Source organism: Drosophila sulfurigaster, chromosome 2L (genome assembly GCF_023558435.1).
Source record: "Drosophila sulfurigaster albostrigata strain 15112-1811.04 chromosome 2L, ASM2355843v2, whole genome shotgun sequence".
Lineage (NCBI taxonomy): Eukaryota > Metazoa > Arthropoda > Insecta > Diptera > Drosophilidae > Drosophila > Drosophila sulfurigaster.
Window position 1 is genome coordinate 30,122,954 of NC_084881.1, and position 21,598 is coordinate 30,144,551.

The window sequence follows — 21,598 nt, forward strand, 5'->3', positions numbered from 1 at the left end:
GTTCGGGAGCGAGCGAGCGCTGTATGTGTGTGTGTGGGTGTGCAATAGTATGTGTGTAGTATAAAAACATATATTCGGTTGTGTGTGTGTCTGTTTGGAAGAACTTCATACAGGTGGTTTTAAAAGTCGTAGCAGTTATTTCATCAACAGCGGCATTGACAGCGTCAACAATACCAACAACGGCAACGACCAGCGGCGACAGTGCTAATTGAACACGACGTTCTTTATTTACAGTTAGCACAACTCCAGCGGCCGTTCCATAATTAGCTAGAATTTGTTTATTTTTCATGCCTGCTGTTTGGCGCCAAAGTACGCAGTTGGACAAGCTTGCCACTTTGGCTCAAATAGTTGAATAGAGTTGCCAGATAGTTGCGAGGCATGGCAACTACCTGTGGCATGCTTAAGTGCAAATAAAAACAGGCCTTAAATAGGTAAAACGTCGGTAGGCATAGCAGCAAAAATTTACATTGTTATTTTAAATATTATTTTTATATCTCTAAACAGCGTTAAAATAATTGATACTTGTATTTTCCTTCAACAGGTTGTCGCAGCTGTTGGAAGTTCACAATAGACGATGTGACCACCCGACCTACCTAGCAACAGCTGTGTGTGGCGTTGCCAGAAATCGTTTCAGTGAAATCGATATACATAGCTGGTTATCGAATCACAGCATAAGTAGAAAATTTTTATTGCAAAGTGACGCGTGCATTCTTCGCAAATTATTTGTGATAAAAGTGTTAAGAGTACAGTTGTATTGTTTTACTAACGAATTTCAAGATGACTGAAGAGTGGCAGAGTCAAAACTTTCGTCAGAATGTGATTTCCAAGATGTGAGTAGCGTAATTCAAGTGTTTTATAAAGTGGCTTGTTTTGATTTGTGGTGTTTGGTGTTTTTCCTCCTTGGCAGCCATGATTTGATACCGCAAGGCGGCAGTGAGCCGAACAAGAATGCCAGCGTCATGGAGAGTCACATTTTTCGCAAGTCTCGCAACAAGGATGAGTATTTGGGCCTGGTGGCCAAACTCTTCATGCACTACAAGGACATGTCTCAGCGCAAGTCAGCTCAGCAACAACAGCAGCAGCAACAACAACAACAGCAGCAACAACAGCTGCAGCAACAGCAGCCGCCGCCGCCCAATGCTGAAATGGGTCAGCAGAACATCATGCAAGATCCGTTGAATGCGCTGCAGACGTTGGCCAGCCAAGGCAATCGTAATCCGCAGCTGATGCCGATGTCTGGTGCACCGCAGGTACCTAATCAAATGGTGGCTGGCGGCCCTGTTGGCCCAGGTACCGCCTCAAATTTGCTGCAATCACTCAACCAGCAGCGTCCCGGGCAGCAGCAACAGCAGATGCAACCCATGCCCAATATACGCGGCCAGTTGCCACAGCAGATGGTGCAAGTGCAGCAAATGGGCGCGGGCAACGGACCCGGCGGACCCATGAATGCCATGGGCCCAGGACCAGGTGTTCAAGGGCAGGGACAGCAAGGCATTGTGCCCAACCAAATGGTGGGACCGGGACCCAATAGCGGACCCACTGGACCAGGCCAAATGTCGCCCATGGTGGTGAGCATAAATGATTGATTAATATTGTTGTTCAGTAATGATTATATTTGAGTATATGCATTTCGTTACTAGTAATGACTACTTTATTAGAAAGTGAATTTGTCAAGTGAACGCGTTTTGTATTACAAAAAGTTCATTAAAATGTATTCTTTTTTACTTAAACAGATGAATATCAAGAAAAAAAAAGACGAAAAGTATTTACAAAAAAAAAAACTCAAAAGGATTATTGGTTAAAAATTAATAAGAACAACTAAGGAAAAGCATTTAAGATGCAAATAACCATTGCCATGTAATTTGTGTGATATAATAACTTAATGATTTTTATGAAGTATGAATATTTATAGTTGAAATGTAACGTAATGTAGTCAAATTGTAAAGCTAGTATTGCTTTAATGAATTATATATAATTTGTATTATCGAAAATCTAAATCTAATCATTACCATGTAAAGTTTATAGTACATATAATAATTCCTCTCTGTTTACTCTCTTTGCAGCTGGGCATGAGTCCCATGATGCGTCTGCAGCAAGGCATGCAGGGCATGCCCTCGAACATGCAACAGCAGCAGCAGCACAACGTGGTGGGCGGTCCGGCGGGTCCACAGCAGCAGGTGGGCGGTCCAGCTGGGCTGCCGCTGAACGCCGTGAATCCAATGGGCGGCATGAACGTGAACATGGCACCGAACATGCAGCAAAAGCCTAACATGGGACCCATGGGGCAGACACCGCAAATGTTTCCCAACAATCGAGGTGGAGTTGTTGGCGGTGGACAGCAGCAACAGCAGCAGCCGTTTATGCGGTCAAGTCCATCGCCAGCGGATCCGCAACAGTTGCAGCAACTGCAGCAATTGCAACAACAACAGCAGCAGCAGCAACAACAACAGCAGCAGCAGCAACAACAGCAACAAGTGCAGCAACAACAGCAATTGGTGGGCAACCAAACGCCCACGCAACAGCCTCCAACTCCACAAATGCCAACACCTCAAATGATACCAAGTCCGGCGCTTGTGCCGCAGTCGAGTCCGCAAATGATGATGCCGAACTCGCAGCGCAACATTCGTCAGCAGTCGCCGAGTGCATCGATCAATACCCCCGGCCAGGTGACTGGCAACAGTCCGTTCAATCCCCAAGAGGAGGCGCTATATCGCGAGAAATACAAGCAGCTGACCAAGTACATTGAACCGCTGAAGCGTATGCTGGGCAAGATCAGCAATGATGGAGCCAGTAAGTAGCTTAAAAACATCTTAAAGAACTCAATTAATAAGCTCTCTTCTTTCCCAGATGTCGAGAAGATGACCAAGATGAGCAAGCTGCTCGAGATCTTGTGCAATCCAACGCAACGCGTGCAATTGGACACGCTACTCAAGTGCGAGAAGGCGCTGGAGAAGATGGATCTGTGCTCTTACTCCGGTCAGCAGTTTGGCGTAAGTTGAACAACTTTTCCCCACTTCTTTCTCTTTAATACTCAACTTCTTTTACAGAAATCTTCGAATCCGCTACTCGAAGTCATCAACACTACGCTGCAGAGTCCGCTGGCCAATCACACGCTGCATCGCACTTTTCGTCCCACACTCGAGCTGCTCTTTGGCACCGATATTTGTGCTCCGGTGCCCGCCAAGCGACCGCGTCTCGAGGACAAGAGCTCGCCCTTTGACCAGGACGTGCCGTATGTGCTGCAAGGCGAAATCGCTCGGCTCGACAGCAAGTTCAAGGTGAAGCTGGACACCACTGCGCAGAACAACAACAAAGCCATTCGATTGATCTGCTGTCTCGACGACAAGCGATTGCCCAGCGTGCCGCCCGTCAGCGTTAGCGTGCCCGAAGAGTATCCCTTCCAGTCGCCGGACTGTTCGCTCACCGAGCAGGAATACTCGGCCACGCCTTTTCTGCAAATGGTGCAACAGGCGCTGGTTGCGCGCATGTCCAAGCTGCCGAGGAACTATTCGCTGTCGCATCTGCTGGACACCTGGGAGATGGCTGTGCGTCAAGCGTGCTCGCCTCAATCGAAGCCGCGACCCATTTGCGAGCTGAGCGCCTTGTTGGGCGTTTAAATCGCGAATCTCCGTACTCCACGTACTTATAGAGGAGTATGGCGAGGATCTCTCTGTCATTATAGACTACACATCTACTCTAAATTGCTTATCGCTTATATATATAATTGGAATATATTAAAATCCGCATGGAGTTTCTCAACTGAAAATACACATTATGTATGCTCAAACACACCGACAGCGTTGGACGAATATAAGGAGATATCCAGGAATTTATTTATTACATTAATAGGATCTTCTGATGATGTATAAATCCAACAGTTCCTGAACAACAATCAAGCAATAGTTCCAGATTAGTAGCAGAAATTCATCTAGGATCTTCTTATGGTGTATTAATTCAACAGTTCCTGATGAACAGTAGAACAATCAAGCTGTAGTTCCAGATTAGTAGCAGCCCAGAAACAATTCATCTAGAAATCGCATCAAGAACTCATTCAAATCAAAATCAATTTACCAGTTCCTGATTGTAGCAGACACTTAAAGGAATTCATATCCCCATTTCTGAAGAAATCAAAATCAATTTACCAGTTGAATTTAAAAGAATTCGAATCCCAAACTTATCAATCCAAGACCTTCCTCCAAATGTTACTGAACAAAATTCATACAAAACCGGGAGTTCCAGAATGCTGAAGAAATTAATCTTTTAAACGTATAACAAAGTATAACACTGTGTGCCTATAACATCAAACCTTTTAATCCAAAAAATGTTATCAGAAGTGAAGGGATTCATCCCTTTAAATAACAATCCAGGAGTTCTTTAAGGAAAATTATATTAACCCAAAAGTTCCAAACATAGTGAATTAGTTCCTGAGTGGTAGCAGTCCCAAATTTTTTTAACATTTATGGAATTATTAAGGAATCTCTCACACAATCCCTTCTTAAGGAATTCATCTCTTGCACAATCCCCATATTACACCTCAAGAAAAGGAATTCATCTTTTAACCATTCAGCTTTATCATTTTCGGTAAGCTCATTTTCCATATTATTCCCTTGTCATTATTTGAACGTCTTTAATGCCCCACATCTTCGCATCGTCCCACCCAATTGATAGACTTGGTTTCAATTATTATATGGAAAATATATTTTCATATTTTTTTTCTTTTTGTTGTATCTTGAGAGATTTGGACTTGGTTTGTTGTCCATATTTTCCAGGCGTTTTCCACATGCGTGTTTCCATGCAATAAATACAATTTGTTGACTTAATTCAAAACAGTTGTGTTTAGGAAAGATTTACGAGCGATATCTAATATTATATTATATAGTATTGTACAATAGAAAATAGTTAAGAAAAAAAACTTAAATATCACAGATGTTGTAGCTATATACTTGTATATCGGATAGATGTAGATGCGCATGTATATATATTATATATAGTTAGAGGTGTTATCAGAGTTCTATAGTCTAGACTAAGGTGCTGTGTTGTTGTTGTGTTGGAATGGGATGAATGAATCCCACAGCGACAGGGATATTGAATATGAGCTTGATATATGCACAAATTATATATAGATAAAGATATATAGCGATAACAATAAAAACAAAATAACTAGCTGCTTAACTTAACGACTTAAGGACTACACCAGCCGAATGGGTTTTGGGATTTCTTTAGTTTTGTGTGTTTGTGTGGTTTTTGTGACTGGGCTGATGATACTGTCGCAATGAGATTGGGGACTATGGCTGAGAGTAGTTTTCTCTCTCGTTGTCTCTCTCTCTCTCTCTCTCTCTGTCGCTCCCTCTGTGTGTCTTCTATCGCACAAAGCTGCCCACGAAGCTGGTCGCCTGCTGTTGCAATCGCAGCAAATCCTGCGCGCTGTAGAGCTGCAGACTTCCACTCGATGAGGACGATGATGAGGAGGAGGATTGAGAGCAGCTCTGCATGGGACTCGCTGGCGCAATGGCGCGCAGCTGCAGCGTTGGCTCGCAGAGATTGGCTGCAATGGAGGCGGAGACAGAGGCAGGCGAAGATGCTGAACTGGCAACAGCAACGTTCCGATTGACACCATTCGCTTTGTCCTTGTTGTGACGCTTCACGTGCTTCGACAGATGATCGCTGCGCATGAATTTCTTCTGGCAGACGCCGCACTGGAACTTCTTCTCGCCGGTGTGTGTGCGCTTGTGCCGCGAGAGCTCGTCGGAGCGCGAGAATCGCTTGTCGCAGTTGTCCCACTTGCAGATGAAGGGACGCTCCCCGGTGTGGACGCGTTGATGCGCCTTGAGATGGCTGCTCTTGAAGTAGTTCTTGCCACAATCGGGGAAGCTGCACTCGTAGATCCTGCTGCGGGTTGCTGCTGCTTGGGCTGCGGTGATCCGTTTGCCAGGCGAAGCGGGACACTCGACAGCGGGGGAGGAAGAGGATGCGGCGGCGGAGAGCAGAGAATTGGGTTGTGCCTGAGCGGCAACTGTGCTGAGGAGCAGCAGCTGGGCTGTAGGCGAAGCAGGTGCAATGTAGAGTTGTGTTGTGGGAGTGGGAACTGGAGCTGGAGCGGGAACTGACATTGTTGGTTGTTCCGCTGGCGTCGAGTTGGCAATCTGTGGAGCGGGTACGGGTGCGGGAACGGGCAATGCCACCTCGGCGGCACGCTTGCGATTCATTTTGTACTTGAGGTTGCGCCAGACATTCTCCTCGGGATAATCATCGGCAATGGGTGTGTTGAAGGCGCCGCTCGTTGTGCTTGTGGATGAGATGGAACTGGAGTTGGAGTCGGAGCTGGAGCTGGAACTGTTCTGCTCATTGGAGGAGCTGACGGTGCCAACGCTGTTGACGCGCATGATGACGCTGACACGCTGAGCTGCATCCTGTTCCTGCTCCTGTTCCTCCTTCAGCTTCTCCGGTGGCGGCGTCAATGTGGCAGCTGGCTGCTCCAGACGCGCCTTTTTGCATGGTGGCGATGCATCTGTGGCATCGTCCTCCGTGTCCGATGGGTTGGGTGTGATGATGCCCCCATTCTTGTGGCACTTTTGATTCGCCACCAGCTTCAGTTTGGCCTTGAGCAGATTCTCGTTGACCTGTTGTTTGTCCTTGGCGACCTGCAATTAACCGGAGAGGAGAAAGGGGCATTTAGTAAGAGAGTTCAATGGGTTCAATAATCCCGCCCAGTTCATCAGCCTTTTTACATTCACTTTTCCCTGTCCGAGTCTGACCTACAATAACTTATCCGAGAGAGATAAATATGCGCTAATTGTGTGTGCGGGCGTCGACGGGTTAATATTGACTTGGTGACAAGGCCGTTCACTTTTAACCTTAACCCAACTGTGAGTTCAATGCTCGTCGAAATGTTTTTTTTTTCCTTTTGGGTGGCATTTTACGCCAGTTTTTTGAACTTGCCAAAGCCGTTTGCGGCTATTGGCCATATACATAAATAATGAGTAAAAGTTCATTGAAATTTTTGGGAAAACATTTTACGCACCCGCCTAAAAGCAGACAACACAATTTATGCTGGCGAGCAGCGCTGCAAGCAGCGACGCTTCAGGTGGCCGTCACTCGTAAAAGCGAACGTTGAAATTTTTTTATGGGCTCGGCACGTTGCCTTCTCCCCTAGTGCGTGCGATTGTGTGTGTGAATTGTTTGTTTGTTTGCTGAGATAAGCAAAAACCCAAAAAATGTGACATATTTTTTATGAGCTCGTCGGCTCGGGGCTTGGCACTGTTTGCTTTTTTGTTGTGCTTTTGCCGCTTTGCCGTTTCTAATTGGCAACTCACCTTCATACGCACACACACACACACTTAGATACGCAACTAAGAATGTGTTCTCAAACAAAGTTTGCTCTCTTGACTAACTACGTCAACATGACGCGCTCTCTTTAAAATACGCTCTCTCGCTCTCTGTGCGCTAGCAACAACAAGCGGGCGGGCAAATAACTACGACACACACACTTGGCTGTGGAGTCCAATGTTCGCCCTGGTGGCGTGTGTATGTGTGTGTGTGTTTGTATCACTCGCTGTGCATGCGGTGTTCACGTGAAAGCATGCTGACTGCGTGATCGCATTGCCTTAGACAAGTGGGAGCGAGATGGGCAACTTTTGTTTTTAGAAACGCGGCGAGTGCAAGCGAGCGGCAATACACTTAATGGCTTGCCTTGCCATGCCATGTATTTTTTTTGTTGCGTGATTTGTCAAAAGCGAAGGCGTCGCATTCACAGTCTCCTCTGTCTGGGGGCACGAAAAATGCGGGAATGCTGCTGCAGTACTGCATTTTTCGCATTTAATTTTAATTAGTTTGCACTGCATTCACACACACAATGAACTACTCATTTAGTCGTAAACACTTTGTAGGTCAATCTCTTTGAGGTTCTGAGTCACATTCGCTGTTCTTGCTCTCTGGACTTACGTTTTCCACTTGATTATCCCGCAGCGGGGGCGTTGCAGGCGGCGATGGCAGCAACAATGTATCCATATCCATTGTGTGATTAATTTTTTTTATAATATGTAGTATATACTTGATGTATATTTTGTTGCACTTTGTTGCACTGTTTTTCTTGTCTTTTGCTGGAGTATACTCTTAAGTATCTCTCTTTCACTGTTTGGGGGCGCCTCTTCAGGGCCTTATCACTTGCTTTTGTGGTTAACACTTAACACTTTTTGATTTACACAAGTTTATTTTATTGTGGAGCTTTTCACTTTTTGCTTTATTTTGTGGTGCTACTTTTGGAGAGCCCGAGTAAGCGAACCGAAGCGTTCAGAATTCAACAGACGAATGAACAACATTCAGACAGCGAGCTTCCACCAGACCATCGCAGTCGCAGTCGCAGCGCCAGCAGCGCACACACATACACACGCATCCATACACACACACACTGCGCGTGAGAGAGTGTGAGAGGGGAGCGCATGCTGCCGACGTAATCACTTGTAAGTGGGCAACCCACGATACTACAACAGACTTACTGGTGGAAGATGGAGAAAGAGGGGAGTCAAAATCGTCATCGACGGTGGCGGCGAAGCAACCAGTGCAATGGAACCGAGCCGAAGCAAATCGAAGCCATGCCGAAGCTTCGCCGAAGTTCGACAAGAGGACACGAATCGGTTCGCCTGGTGCCTGCTTCTGCCTGCATAGCCTCTTTTTTGTGTTCCCCGCGTCTCTTTTCTACCTTGTGTCAGGCATTGAAAACGTGGGCAGCAGCAGGCAGCGATACTTGATGTACATTCTTCGCCCCCGCGTTTGCCTGACATTCACTAGAAGCGTGGGGCCGTTTAGGCGGTAAAAGGTCAGGTCTGTGACCACGCAGGGCTCAAGAAGACAGCGTGAGAGAGAGGCAGAATAAAAGAGAGACACGCACACACACACACGCACGAACACAGGCAAGCATGCAGACCACGTAACGAACGCATGGACGTCATCAGCTGTTTACCTCGCTGTGTTTGACGGCCACAGGGTGTGTGGTGTGTGCGCTTGAGGGGGGAAATACAAAATTCCAATGGGGCTATCTATTCATAGCTGCTGTTCATGCACATGGAGCGTGCACAGCAAAGGCAACTGTGAGATAGACAGAGAGAGGGAGATAGAGAGAGACAAGCACCCATAGACACACCCCGAAGCCATGGCTGAGTCTTAAGTTTGAGGCCTGGCCATTGATTGAAGCTGGAGCTGAAGCTGAAGCTAATGCTGAGACTCGAAGCTGACGCATTTGTTGCTACGGAAGTTCGTGATTAAGCGCTTTTTTTGCTTCGAGACAAGCAAAGTCTCAAAAAAACAGGCTCGTACTTGGGAATGGCCAATGGCCAGACAGGCACATGGAAGAGCATTAAAATCGGCTAAACTGCATATATTTGCATATATTTGTATTCACATTAGATCGTCGTCTGGCAAAAGGGGCAGCTAACATTCGAAATAATGCCCAGACGCAGACAGATTTTATTAATGGGCAAAGCCCGAGTATGCGTGTGTGTGTTTGTTTGGGGCACTGCAGCGCTCAACAGATGAGATGTGTGAGAGAGCATTGCCAGATGCAAAACAGATCGACTCTAATCAAGCTCCAATTAGAATTTCACAACAAGGCTGGACATGTCGTCTAATTAGTCCCACTTAGAATTTTATATTCGCAATTAGCAGACGTTTAATGAAATGGCAACATTTGCAATTTGTGGCTGGCAACGCTGGCCGCAAGCCCGTAACAGTTTCTGAAGCAAAAAGGGGCTCGTGCCACTCACAACACAGCAAATCGTCGTCAGAGAGCCAAAATGTGGAAGCGAGAGAGCAACATCAAACAGCTGTGACTATTACTCTTGCGCAACAACAACAAAGACAAGAGGAGGGAATGAGAGCCAACGACGACGATGAGCGAAACCGAAACTAGCACGCCATACAAAACACGCGCGACTTTTCTGCTGAGAGAGTATTTGTGTGTGTGTGTGCTTGTGTGCGCCTCCGTCTGTGAATTATCATACTGTGTATCACGCGTTGACCTCATGATGTTCACGTGAACATTTGTTGATACTCGCCTGCTACGTTGGGGCCGTCGTAGGCGAGCGGGGAGGGCGGCAAAACGACGTCAGCAGCAGGCGGCGTGTCTCTGTTTCTCTATTTACGTGCATGACTGTGCCAAGCGGCTGTATGTGAGAGGAGAGTGAGTGTTTGTTGCTTGCTTGCTCGCTCGCTCGTTTGCTTTGCTTGCTGACTGCGTGTTTTGTTTGTTATTGGAAACGGAATTGAAATTCGTGTATGAATTTTTGTGTGCGGAACTCAAGTGCAGTTCACACACACACATACACGCACACATACAAGTGTACATGTGTAATGCGGATGCGTGGGCGTGTAAGTGGGACGCTGCACATAGTGCAATGGGTGCGAAAAGTGCGAAACGCGCAATTCAAGCCTACCCCATTGCCAAAAGAGAGAGGAGGTGCGCCCCACCCATACACGTTACTTCGTACTACGTAGTAGGAGCATATTAAAGTACAGTATGTGCCTGCATGTATTGGTGTGTGTGTGTGTGTATTTATTTGCCTTGAGCTATGTTCATAAATACGTTTCAATTTAATCAGCATTGCGAGGGGGCATCTAAAATTAGCAAGAATTCCGGTTCCAGGCGACAGCCGCAGCCGCAGCAGTTCAAGTTCAGTGCGGGACTTTCTTTGTACGCTTGTCGCCTTGACATGCATTTGGCGGCCACCTACGCAGCGAGCACAGCCCACGCGCCCGAACTACCCTTGAGCCACCCTGTGGCCACCACCCAACAACAACTGCCACACATAGTCCACGTGCCCACGCACGCACCTTCCTTAGTGCACGTAGGCCTCAGTCAGCAGCAGTAGCAGCAGCGCGTAGAGTTGCCAGACTGGGAGAGAGAGAGAGCGAGTACACTCTGTAGAGTGGGAGTGTGTGCGTGGGAGAGAGCGTAGGCGACAGAGAGAGAGCGCTGCTTTGACGTAACCTGAATGAAATGTTACGTCGCCAGGCTCTGAGCCTGTGAGCCTGTTGTGCGCGTGTGACGTCACAGTCAGCCATTTCTCCTGTTGCGCGCACAAAGGTCACACAAGAAGAAGATAGCGGCCAATGACGTCGAAGGGCCTTCGAGTCTGGGTTCAAGGCCTTTGCAAATGCTTTATTAATGAGCTTGCCCCTAAGCTGCGTCAAATGTGAGAGTGTATGCATATGTGTGAGTGTTTGTTGGAGTGTGGTTTTTGTCTTTTTCCATTCGATACTCAGAGGCGTTGCTCGCGTACGTCAATCACAGGTGAGCGTGACGTCAGCTGATCGCCCATCGCCCAATGTCCGGAGCATGAAGCCAACGAGTGCTCAGAGTGGTAAACAACCCATCTGCAGATATGCTCTGTGCTACGCTATGCTAGATTGCTATAATTTGACTCGGCAACCAATTTTCTATTTCATTCCCATTTTCAATTTTCAATTTTCATTCAAGTCATTCACATTTCGCTTTTCATTTTCACATTTTCGTATTTTTATACTCGTACATGTTTATTTTGTTGGGCTCTGCAAATTTTCAATTTTTCTTGGCATTCACTTGCGAATCCACGAGGTGGGCGGGGGGGAGTGAAGAGGGGCTTGCAGAGGGGTTTTTGGGTAAAACCCCTGAACTTGTCTTTGCCTCGCTTTTGCTTCACACGCGCCAACCAAAAGCGAAAAAATCATAAAAAAAAAGCATCTGAAAATTTGCCTCCATGACGTCACAGCTCGTGCCCATCGTCGTCAAACTCGTGACAATGCAACTAACCCCCCTCCACTCTTCCCCCCTACTGCTCTCCCTATGGGCCTGTTGTTTGTTTGTTTTTTAAGGTGGCGTTACCTGAGGCCCAATAAACCAAATGAAATTTCGTTTAGCGAAATTATAAATTAAATAAGCGCTACAAATCAATTTGTCGAGCGATAGCCAAGATACAGATAGATAGATTGAGCTTTTGGTTGGCCCTGGCCCCCCCTCCCCTTTCCGCCCCTCTCTCGCAGATTGTCTGATCCATTTATAATACTCGTGCTGAGAGTTCCCTCAGCACATGTATCTGTATCTATAAGCACTTTGTGTGCTTATGTCTTGCGAAAGATAAAGATTTACCATAAACATTCAGTATCTGTTGTAGTCGTAACCTACTTAGCGTCCAGTTCTCATTATATTAAGCGTATTGCGATTATATTATCGGAAATAGAGTTTCCTTAACCTGCTGAATATTGTTTGTTTGCGCTATATATATGGTTATATCTGTATCTATCACACATATTTCGATAAGATAAATCCATTCTGACAGTTTCCTTACTCTATTATCATATTTGTTTATTGTACGTCTGTATTTTGTTTGCTTAGCTGGATCTTTAGGTTATATGAGCAGACATCACGTTTCCTGAAAGTATTTCGCTTTAGTTTAGTTCGAAACTGGTTGAAAATGGGAGGAAACTACTGTACAATATCTTTGAAATAAATTACACTCTAATTACTAAAAGAAAAGTGCGAGTCACTCAATAACAAATTAGTTTATGACGGCAATCTTCCTTATCGATAATATTTCTGCAACTGTACTATCTTACAACTAACTATCTCTCTAAATCATTTCAACTTCTCGATAAGATTAATGCTGATCTTGGCTTAACTTTAATCTTTGCCTTTATGTGCCTGGTGACATCTTTAAGAGGTGCGAAAGATGTTGAACCTTAGCTAGATAAGAAAGCTAGATGAACTTTAACTAATCCTAAAGCTTTTTCTCAGTCAGATTTCAGCAAATTTTTAGCTTTTTTCCGCAGTATCTTAATCTAGAAGAACCGCATTGTATTCTGTAGTTCCCCTCGATAAGATATTTTATCTTTTACTTCCAGTTTCTTCTCCACACATTCGCTGCTAAATGTATTCAACTCTCGGCAGATCGTTAAACATTTCTGTTCTACGAGGTGACCACACCTTAAATACTAGAAAAGTTTCCATTGCGTTGTAATAGTTGTTTTCTTTTTTTGTCGCTTACAAAACATTAATTGGGTGGCGGTTGCCCAAACTAATCCCTCTCCCTCAACTCCTCATCTCTCGGTTCAGTTCATCTCCTCCTCGCCTCGTCTGCGATGCGTTTGGCTTTTGTTCCGGCCTACGTGCCGCCTAACGCGTTGCTTTTTGCTTTTTGGGAGAGAACTCTGATGAGAACTTGACTTCAGTTTCGGTTAAATCGGAATGTAAACAGACCGCATCGAGGGAGAGAACCAAGTGGTGACCTTCGTCGGAGTTCCCAATGGAAATTTACGATAGCCTCAAGGCCCAGTTCCCTGCTCTCGACTCGAGGTCGAAGCATTGTCATATAATCCCCAGCAGAAGCAGCATCTGAAACATCTTTTCGTTGTTGTTGTAGTTGTTCTGATCGCCTTGGCAGAGCTTATTCCCCTCTACCTGAGGTGCCATGGATGTGTTCTCTTTATTTATTCTGGCCGCCTGACCTTGGCCCAGTTCCTGCCCTTGCCAAATGTTCCATCTGAACTTGAAAGTTGTCTTGTCGTCCATGGCAAGGAAGAGGAGGCAGTTGACTGTCCCTGAACCGGTTCGCCATTAACACAATGCCTTAATGGGGTAATGGCAGTTGCCTATCATCGTGAGTCTTTAGCTCATCATCATCTTCATCAGCTTCGTTGTCGTCGTCATCATCGTGGGGAATCGTGAGTAGTAGCAATTGTTGTTGATGTGCCGCAAATAACAATAAAATATATGGCACAAACAAAAATAAATCCAGAGAGGGAGAGCGAGAGGTGCCAGCGGGCGGATGGGGGATTAGCCAGATACGATGGGGATAGATCAATAGACGGATAGCGAATGGTTCTCTATGACGAGGTCGTCGTCGTCGTTGTCGTTGTCGTCGTGTTGTCGTTTTGGCACGTGAACTCAACGTGAACAGCAAACAGAGAGCACTGAGAGCAATAGAGAAAGAGTGTGAGAGGGAGAGCTACACAGACAGAGAGAGAGAGAGAGGGAGACTGAGAGTGAACATAAATACACAGAGAAATATATTCAAACCGATTCGTATTCAAATAAAATTGAACTCAAAACAAAACGGAAATTATTATTAGATTATTTATTCTGAATTCGATTTTAATAATTTTTGTTTATCTAATATTAAATAGAATTTATTTAACTTATTTAAAAAAGAAGAAATTCTTAAGCTAAATTTTTATTTTAGAGTTGAAAGAATGGAAATATTTCTGTTGCTGTAAAAAGAAATCAAAATTTGTATCCGATTTTCAATGGAATACAAATATTTAAAAAAAAGAAAAGAAATAAAAGAGTAGAAATATTTGTGTTGCTTTTATTGTAAGACCATTTCATCTTTCTTTCATAATGTAGGAATGTAATCGAATATATTTTAATACCATTTCATATTCCTCTTCACTTAAATGTCAACTTTTTCTGTCAGTGTAGATTAAGCGCGTACAACGCGAGCGAAGACGCCAAGTTATTGCGTTATTCACAAATTTGCATGACGTGCGCAATGCTTAACAGCTGCTGTCCGTGTGGTCCGCCCGCCCGCCGGATAGTCCGTCTCTCTGTCCGTCCGTCCGTCTGTTTATTACGGTCCATCCCGTTGTCTGTCTGTGGGGCCGACAAAGGCCAAACGACTTGAGAGTGTAACCCTATGGGCGATAACGAGGAACTCAGCCTCAGACTCAGATTCAGCCAGCTGGCTGGCGCATGGTCAGCTTGGTCAGCTTTCTGATTACGATTGAAATTGAGGTTTGAGGCGTGGCCCCTTGGCTAGCTTCGGTTATCGCGGCCGGAACGTGAACGTCGCTCGCTTATCGCTTATCTCGCCCCCTTTCCCACACTCTCGATTACTCGAAGTCGCGTCGATTGCGATTCCGATTGCGATTGCGTTTGCCATTTGATATGACTGTACGCCAGCTCTCAATGGATTGATCAATGGTCAATGGCACCTTCAATTTTGTTCGTAGAGCGGGGAATTTGTTTATTTGCAGTTTGCAGTTTCACTTGTGGGCGTGAACTCTGCGTGACATTCGCTTTTTGTCCCTGAGCTACTTGTGAATGAGTCGCTCTATCTGTGATTGCCGAGCAGGTGCTTGATTGCTTGATTGATTGCTGATTGCTGATTGACTTACTATGGAAATTAATACAATGTTTGCCTTTTAAGATTAGTCCGCGATTTGCCTTCCGTTAATTTCCTTTAATGATTGATAAACTCTTGAGTGTGCAGAGTCCATTTCATAAATTAAACCAAGACCTTACTCTATTTACTTAATTGAAGAAATTCAATTGACTTATTAGTGTATATTTGTCTCTGCTTCACTGATTTATAATCTAAAAAGCTGCTAGACGATGTTTTTCGCATTTACATAAGACAGCTAACAAAGCTGTTTACTTTTGTTTTGTGTCCCGAGTTTTCTTCAAGCTCTGATCATTCTCTAGTTAGCTGATGTCTGTTTTTTCTTTATCACTGTAAATTATCATTATCATTTATATAAATAGAAATCTATTTTTAGACATTTAGGGCTTAGACTGTTTAATATGTTTGCTAAATTGTCTGTGGTTTTCTTTCAATTTCCCCTCTTCGCATCCTATCGAACAAGTTCATAGACTTTGAACGTAACTTTTGTTAATCTTCAATCGAATTTCATAAGGTTATGATTTATTAGTTTAAATAGCCAAGAATTTAATTTTAGATTCGTGTGTCAAATGAAACTATTTTAATGCAAATGGCATTTCTTTTATTCAGAGCTTTTCTGAATCGAAGTGTGTCATTAATTATGCAAGTTATTCTTTGTATTATTTTAAATTTAAATTTGTTTACCTATTTTTAAAGTTGTTCCCCCTTTTTCAAGAAAAAACCCAATCAAACAATTGGAATGCAATGAAAGTCAGTGAATAGGCATTGCGATAAACAAAGTTGAAACTTTTCGCATTAATTGAAGATACTTGTTGATTTATTAAAGAAAAACTATTAGTAGGAAAGAAAAAACAACAACTTTTGTGCTCAGTGCGCACTCGACTCGCTTGAGATGATTTGAGATGATTAATCTTGAGGAATATGTATTATTTAGTTGTGAAATAAATCAGCATGAGTCATGCGACTAACAAAATAAATACAACAAAAACGAGTCACAAGCAACTGCTGCTGGCATCGTTTGGTTTTAGAAGGTTTCTTATATAAGGCGTGAACAATTTTCAACACGGATGTGTAGAATTTAACAAATTGCCGCGTGGGCAAGTCTATCAATCAGCTGTCAGTCAAAAATTGAAAATCAGTCAGTCAATCAGCAATGAATCAGAGTCAGTCTGACAGTTTTTTAAACATACAGTCCTAAAGTTGACATACGAGTAACTCAATCTGTCATCAATCATAGGCAGCTTGTCAATTATTCAGTCAATCAGTTGGTCTAATGAAAAAGATTGACTTTGATTGACTCAGTAATAGCTGGAGTTCAATCAGATAGTCAGTATGCCAGAGAAATCTGTAATTCATGTATATGGCCGTCAGTCAATAATGCTGTAGTCAATCACACTTTTAGTATGTCAATCATGCAGTAAATTTATGTATAAATCAGTCTTAACAGTTTGTAAGTCAATCAAATCAATCAGTCTGTCAATAACTCACGCAATTTTCCAGTTCGCCAGTCAGCAGTTCAATCAGGCAGTCTGTGGGTCAATCCAGACAGTAAGTCAGTCAACCCAGCAGTTGTAAGTCAATTATATAGTCCATCATTAATACAAAATTCATTAAGATTTTTAGTTGTGCATCAGAATGAGGACTCAGTCAATAATTAGTCAATGTAATTAGACAGCTTGCCAGGTAGTAAACGAATCAAAACGTGCAATTCGAAGTCAATCACTCGCATAGTCAGTCATAAATCCAAACTTAGTAAGTTAATCTTCAATTGTGCATCAGAATAAGTTTGATTGACTCAGTCAATAACTTATGCAATTGGCAAGTTTGTCAGTCAGCTCAATCAAGCAACAGTTGTGAGTCAATCATAAGCAGTCATATATCAGTGATTGGCTCAGTCAACAATTTATGAAAGAAAACAGCTTATTAGTCAGTCTTTTAATGCTGTCAGGTAGTAAGTCAATGAAGCATACAAGTTGTAAGTCAATCATAGTCAGTCAAAATTTAGTAATTATCAGTTGTGCATCAGAATAACTTTGATTGACTATCACTAATTCATGTAATTCATGTCAGTCAATCACTTACGCTATAGGTCAATCAAACAGTAAGTGAATCAATCGACTGATCAGTCATCAGTTTTTATCTAGACTGTTATTGGTTAGTTTATCGCACTGCTGACTCTGGCTGGCTTATCTTGGGTTTATTTGGATAGCAGCTACCACATGACGTATACGCCATGTTGTGTGCGCTGTGAGATGTGAACGCGATTGACAGTTTCGGGGCGTTGCTTGATATTGGCCTCGTTTGGGGTTTTGGGTCGATAACTGTCCCTCGCAAGTGTTGATTTATTATTTTCGTTGTCGTTGTAGTTGTCGTTGTCGCTATTGTTGTTGCTGTCTGTGTTCTAATTGTTGTTGTTGTAGTTGCTGTTTATGGCGCCCTTAGGAGGCTCGTTGCTCGACACAAACATAACAATGGAAACAACCCAAGTGCGCATTCCCAACTCACCTAGTCAATTGTTATTGTTATTGCTATTGTTGTTGCTATTTCTGTGTGTTTGTTGTTGTTGTTGTTGACATTGTTTGCGCCCAAGTGGGCGAGCTTAGTCGATATATTTCAGTTGTGTCTGTGACGAATGTTGCCGCATGTGACGATCGTTGCGAATGTATTCACGAGTATGAGTATGAGTGTGAGTTTGAGTGCATGGGTGCGTGTGAATATGAGTGCGAGTGTCGACGTTATCGCAGTCAACGGCTTGAAGTGATTACTCGTCGTATCCACGCACTCATCGAGTGTCCAGCACATTCCCTTCTTTTGATATTGATACTGCTGCTGCTGCTGATTTGAGATGGCAGCGTGACTTTTAATTCAATTAATTACACTTTAATTAGTAGTCGCAATTAAGGTTTAATTGGGGCAAGAAAGTCCTTGATTTGCAATTGATTTAGTTGTACATTAAATTGTAATCTTTATTAATGGTTTCTCTGTTTGAAGTGCAAATAACTTTAAATCAATTTACCAATTCTTATAGTCTAGAACTTCATTAAACAATAATGATAATTGATATAAATTATACATTAAAATGTATTTATTAACAGTTGAGAAAGAAAGTTCTTAAAGTTTAATTGGGTTTAGTTGGAATTGAATTAGTTCCACTTCAAATTAAAGTTATGTTAATAATTGAACGAGGGAAAGAAACAAATTTGATTTAAAATCCAATTAGTTTTTCTAGTAACACTGTGCAAAGTGAAAACAACTTTAAATACTTTTCGCATTTTTACAGACTTCAACTTGCACAGCGGAATTGAATATTGTATTTACTTAATAATTATTTGTAGTCATTGATTGATATGCAATTTTTTAAAATACATTAATTTCTGGTTAGATTTCTAATCCCTTATAATTCAATTAGTCGATCTTTAATCTGAAACTGCTTTGAATTAGAATGAAATTAATCGTACGTTAATTTGTAATTTATAATTATAGTTTCTCTATTCAAACTGGAAAGAACTTGTTTATCAATTAAACATGTTTAGTAACTTTAACTTCTAATTCAATTAGCTTCGATCTATCGCAAGAATTGGTAACGAAACCATTATGAAGGTTTCTCTCAGCTTAACTATAATAAGTGCTAAATAAACATTAAGGTGTTATTTCAAAGGCAGCGCTTTTAAATTTTAATTATAATTAATTCGTTGCTTGGCAATGTTGCATGTTCAATCGTAATATTTCTTGTTTAAGAGACAAAGTCCCTAGCGTCAGCACTTTTTGTTTTATTAAGCTTAATAGCTTAAATAATATTTCTTTTAATTTACACAAAGAAAATGAATAGTGCTTTAACTAAAGTATTAAATTTTATATATTCATGATATAAAGTCAACTTTTTTCAGTTAATTTCAATGATCAAAATGTATAGTGCTTTAACTATATAGTAAATTAAATAGTTTTTCAGTTAACTCAGAAAATAAAGCAAAACAAATTAAATTTAATATTAAAGCATGATAACAGCTTTGGTTGTTTTTTAAGCTCGGATATAACGATGTATAACTATTCCTCGTAGTATATAAATTTCCCAGTAAGAACTTTAACTGGTTTCCCCAGGAAATCTCCGATTCCCCTTTCAATTGTCGTTAGATTGATTTGAGGTTTCTCCCATCGCTAGACTTGCAGCGTGGAATTCCAAAATTGGGAGTCAACATTGACTAAATGACCATTGTCAAAGTCATGGAATCAATTGAGCAACGTTGACCAAAAAATATATTGGCATTTATTTATAGACAGCGGAGACAGAAGCAACAACAAAAGCAACAACAACAACAATTACATGAACAATTGAAGCAAGTACAAAGTCGCTGACTTAGATTAAATTCAATTGAAAGCGCCGATCGACTTATCTGCCGACAGCAGTTGCTCCGACTCCTCGCTCCCCTCTGAGAAACAGAGAGAGAGAGAGAGAATTGTGCATGGACGTGTGGCGTGCACAGATCATCTCCGATGCGATCTTCGAGGGGAGGCGGAGGAAAAGAAGCTGGCAGCAACAATTTAGCACATTTTCATATTGTTATACCCGCTAACCAAGAGGGTAGAAGGGTAGCTTTGTGCCTCCAGGAAATGTGTGTAATAGACAGAAGTCAATAAAGTATATATATTCCTGATCAGCGTCAACAGTCGAAACGATATAGATATGTCCGTCTGTCTGTCCATCTGTATAAACACCTAGACAATAAGAGATAGAGATATAATTCTTTTTCGACAACAAGATAAAGATTGTTTCAAATTGTTGCTACAGTCGCGATTTTTGATAAAACAAGACTTTATGATTCCTGAAAATTTGATTGTGATCAGATAAAAATTGTAGAAGTTTTTTTTCGCTGACAATTTGGTATATTTTGGACAGGGTAGTACTATATACCAAATAAATTTCAGTGCGGTATATTTTGTGCGGTATATTAAGTTTGTTTATTTTTAAATTAATTTTTCTTGGAGTATAAAAGAAACAATATACCAAATACAACCTTTGGTATATTTTCAGTATTTTTGTGGTATACCAAACTTTTTTTCGTTTATTCAAATGTGTAGCGGGTATTTCATAGTCGAGTACACTCCACTGTAGCTTATTACTTGTGTGCAGTAGTTGCTAGCAGAGTTGAACAGACTTTTAAGTTTCTTAGACGCACTTTACATTCATTGCTAGCCTTTTCACAATTACAGGGTATTAGCTAGTCGTTGCTACTTGGCTTTATTTCTTTGTTTGGGGCGCAGCACGAGCAGAAATCGAGTCGCCTATTTATTTATTTTTAGCAGCTCGCGACGCGTTTCCATAAACAAATAATTAAAAATTGAAGATACCAGATTTTTATTATATTTATTTATTTATTACGTTGTTGTTGTTGTTGTGGTTGATGCATTTGTTGTTGTTTTTTACGAGCGAAGCGTGCAGAAGGCAGAGTCCAGAGTGGAAAAAACTAAACGAAAATAAAGCAAGCAGAAAATTAACATTGATTCGCACATTTTGGCATCGTGATTGTGAACTTCTGTGTGGGGTGGCGGCATTTTTTTAGCTCATAAATCCGATCGGATGATCCGCAAACATAGAGTTGCCTTCCTTTCCCCCTTTCCCCTTCTTTCATTCTCCCCCTTTGACTGAGTTCAGCTTAAACATTCAACACGCATACGAGGCGTTGGCACTTGGCAAGGACAACGACAACGACAACGACGACGACGACGAGGAAGCAGCAATGAGAGACAGCAAATAAACAACAAGTCGAGCAACTAAAAGGTCAACGCGCAAATTCACGATACGTTGAACCAGCCGCAGACCCTGAAGCCCCCAGACAAATGCCCTCTACAATAAACGCCGCTCTCTTTTACTCCGTCTCTGTCTCACTCTCTGTATCGCTGTCTCCCTCTCGATGAGTGTAAAATGTAAAGCAGGCCGGTCGTCACAGTATCAGCTGAACAGCAATAACTCGACAACAACTCAGTTAATCGACAACCTTAAAACTCTCTTGGCTGAGCTGGCAAAAAGTGGAAAAGTTGAATTGAACTTTGAAATGATGTCATGCTCCGGCATGGGCAACGCACAAAATCGGAAATAGATCGTAAGCGAGTGCGCGCAATCGATCAGCGATCGACGATCAACGATCAATGGAGAGAGAGGGAAGAGACGAATTATTCCAGTTAGTTGGCCAGCAGGTGAAGGTGATCGCTGAATAATGATCACTGTGCGATCAGTTGCAGTTGTGATACTTTAGAGCAGCACAAAAAGGAAAGGAAAGTGATCCCCACCATGATTTGCGCATTTTTACTTAGATCGATCAGCACTTTCGATTACTCAAGTGGGCCAGGGGGAAAAGTCCAAACACGCGTGTGGCGAGTGCTTCAAATTAGGACATCAGAAGGTCAAGATAGATATAGCAAGTTATCAAAAAATGAAACTAAAGGATAACAATTAC

General features: G+C 42.5%; 2 protein-coding genes across 2 annotated transcripts; one reads left to right on the forward strand and one right to left on the reverse strand.

The window, feature by feature from the left end:
• Positions 1-589: 589 nt before the first annotated feature.
• Positions 590-3,787, forward strand: LOC133836537 (mediator of RNA polymerase II transcription subunit 15). Its single transcript, XM_062267101.1, has 5 exons — positions 590-830; positions 908-1,568; positions 2,064-2,790; positions 2,848-2,990; positions 3,048-3,787. The coding sequence occupies exons 1-5, from the start codon at positions 778-780 to the stop codon at positions 3,615-3,617; spliced, it is 2,154 nt and encodes a 717-aa protein (XP_062123085.1). The 5' UTR covers positions 590-777; the 3' UTR covers positions 3,618-3,787.
• An 887-nt stretch (positions 3,788-4,674) lies between these two features.
• Positions 4,675-8,307, reverse strand: LOC133836581 (Krueppel-like factor 11). Its single transcript, XM_062267159.1, has 2 exons — positions 7,942-8,307; positions 4,675-6,641 (listed from the first exon to the last, which is right to left on the reverse strand). Exons 1-2 carry the CDS (start codon positions 8,011-8,013, stop codon positions 5,361-5,363), a joined length of 1,353 nt encoding a protein of 450 aa, XP_062123143.1. The 5' UTR covers positions 8,014-8,307; the 3' UTR covers positions 4,675-5,360.
• Positions 8,308-21,598: the final 13,291 nt, after the last annotated feature.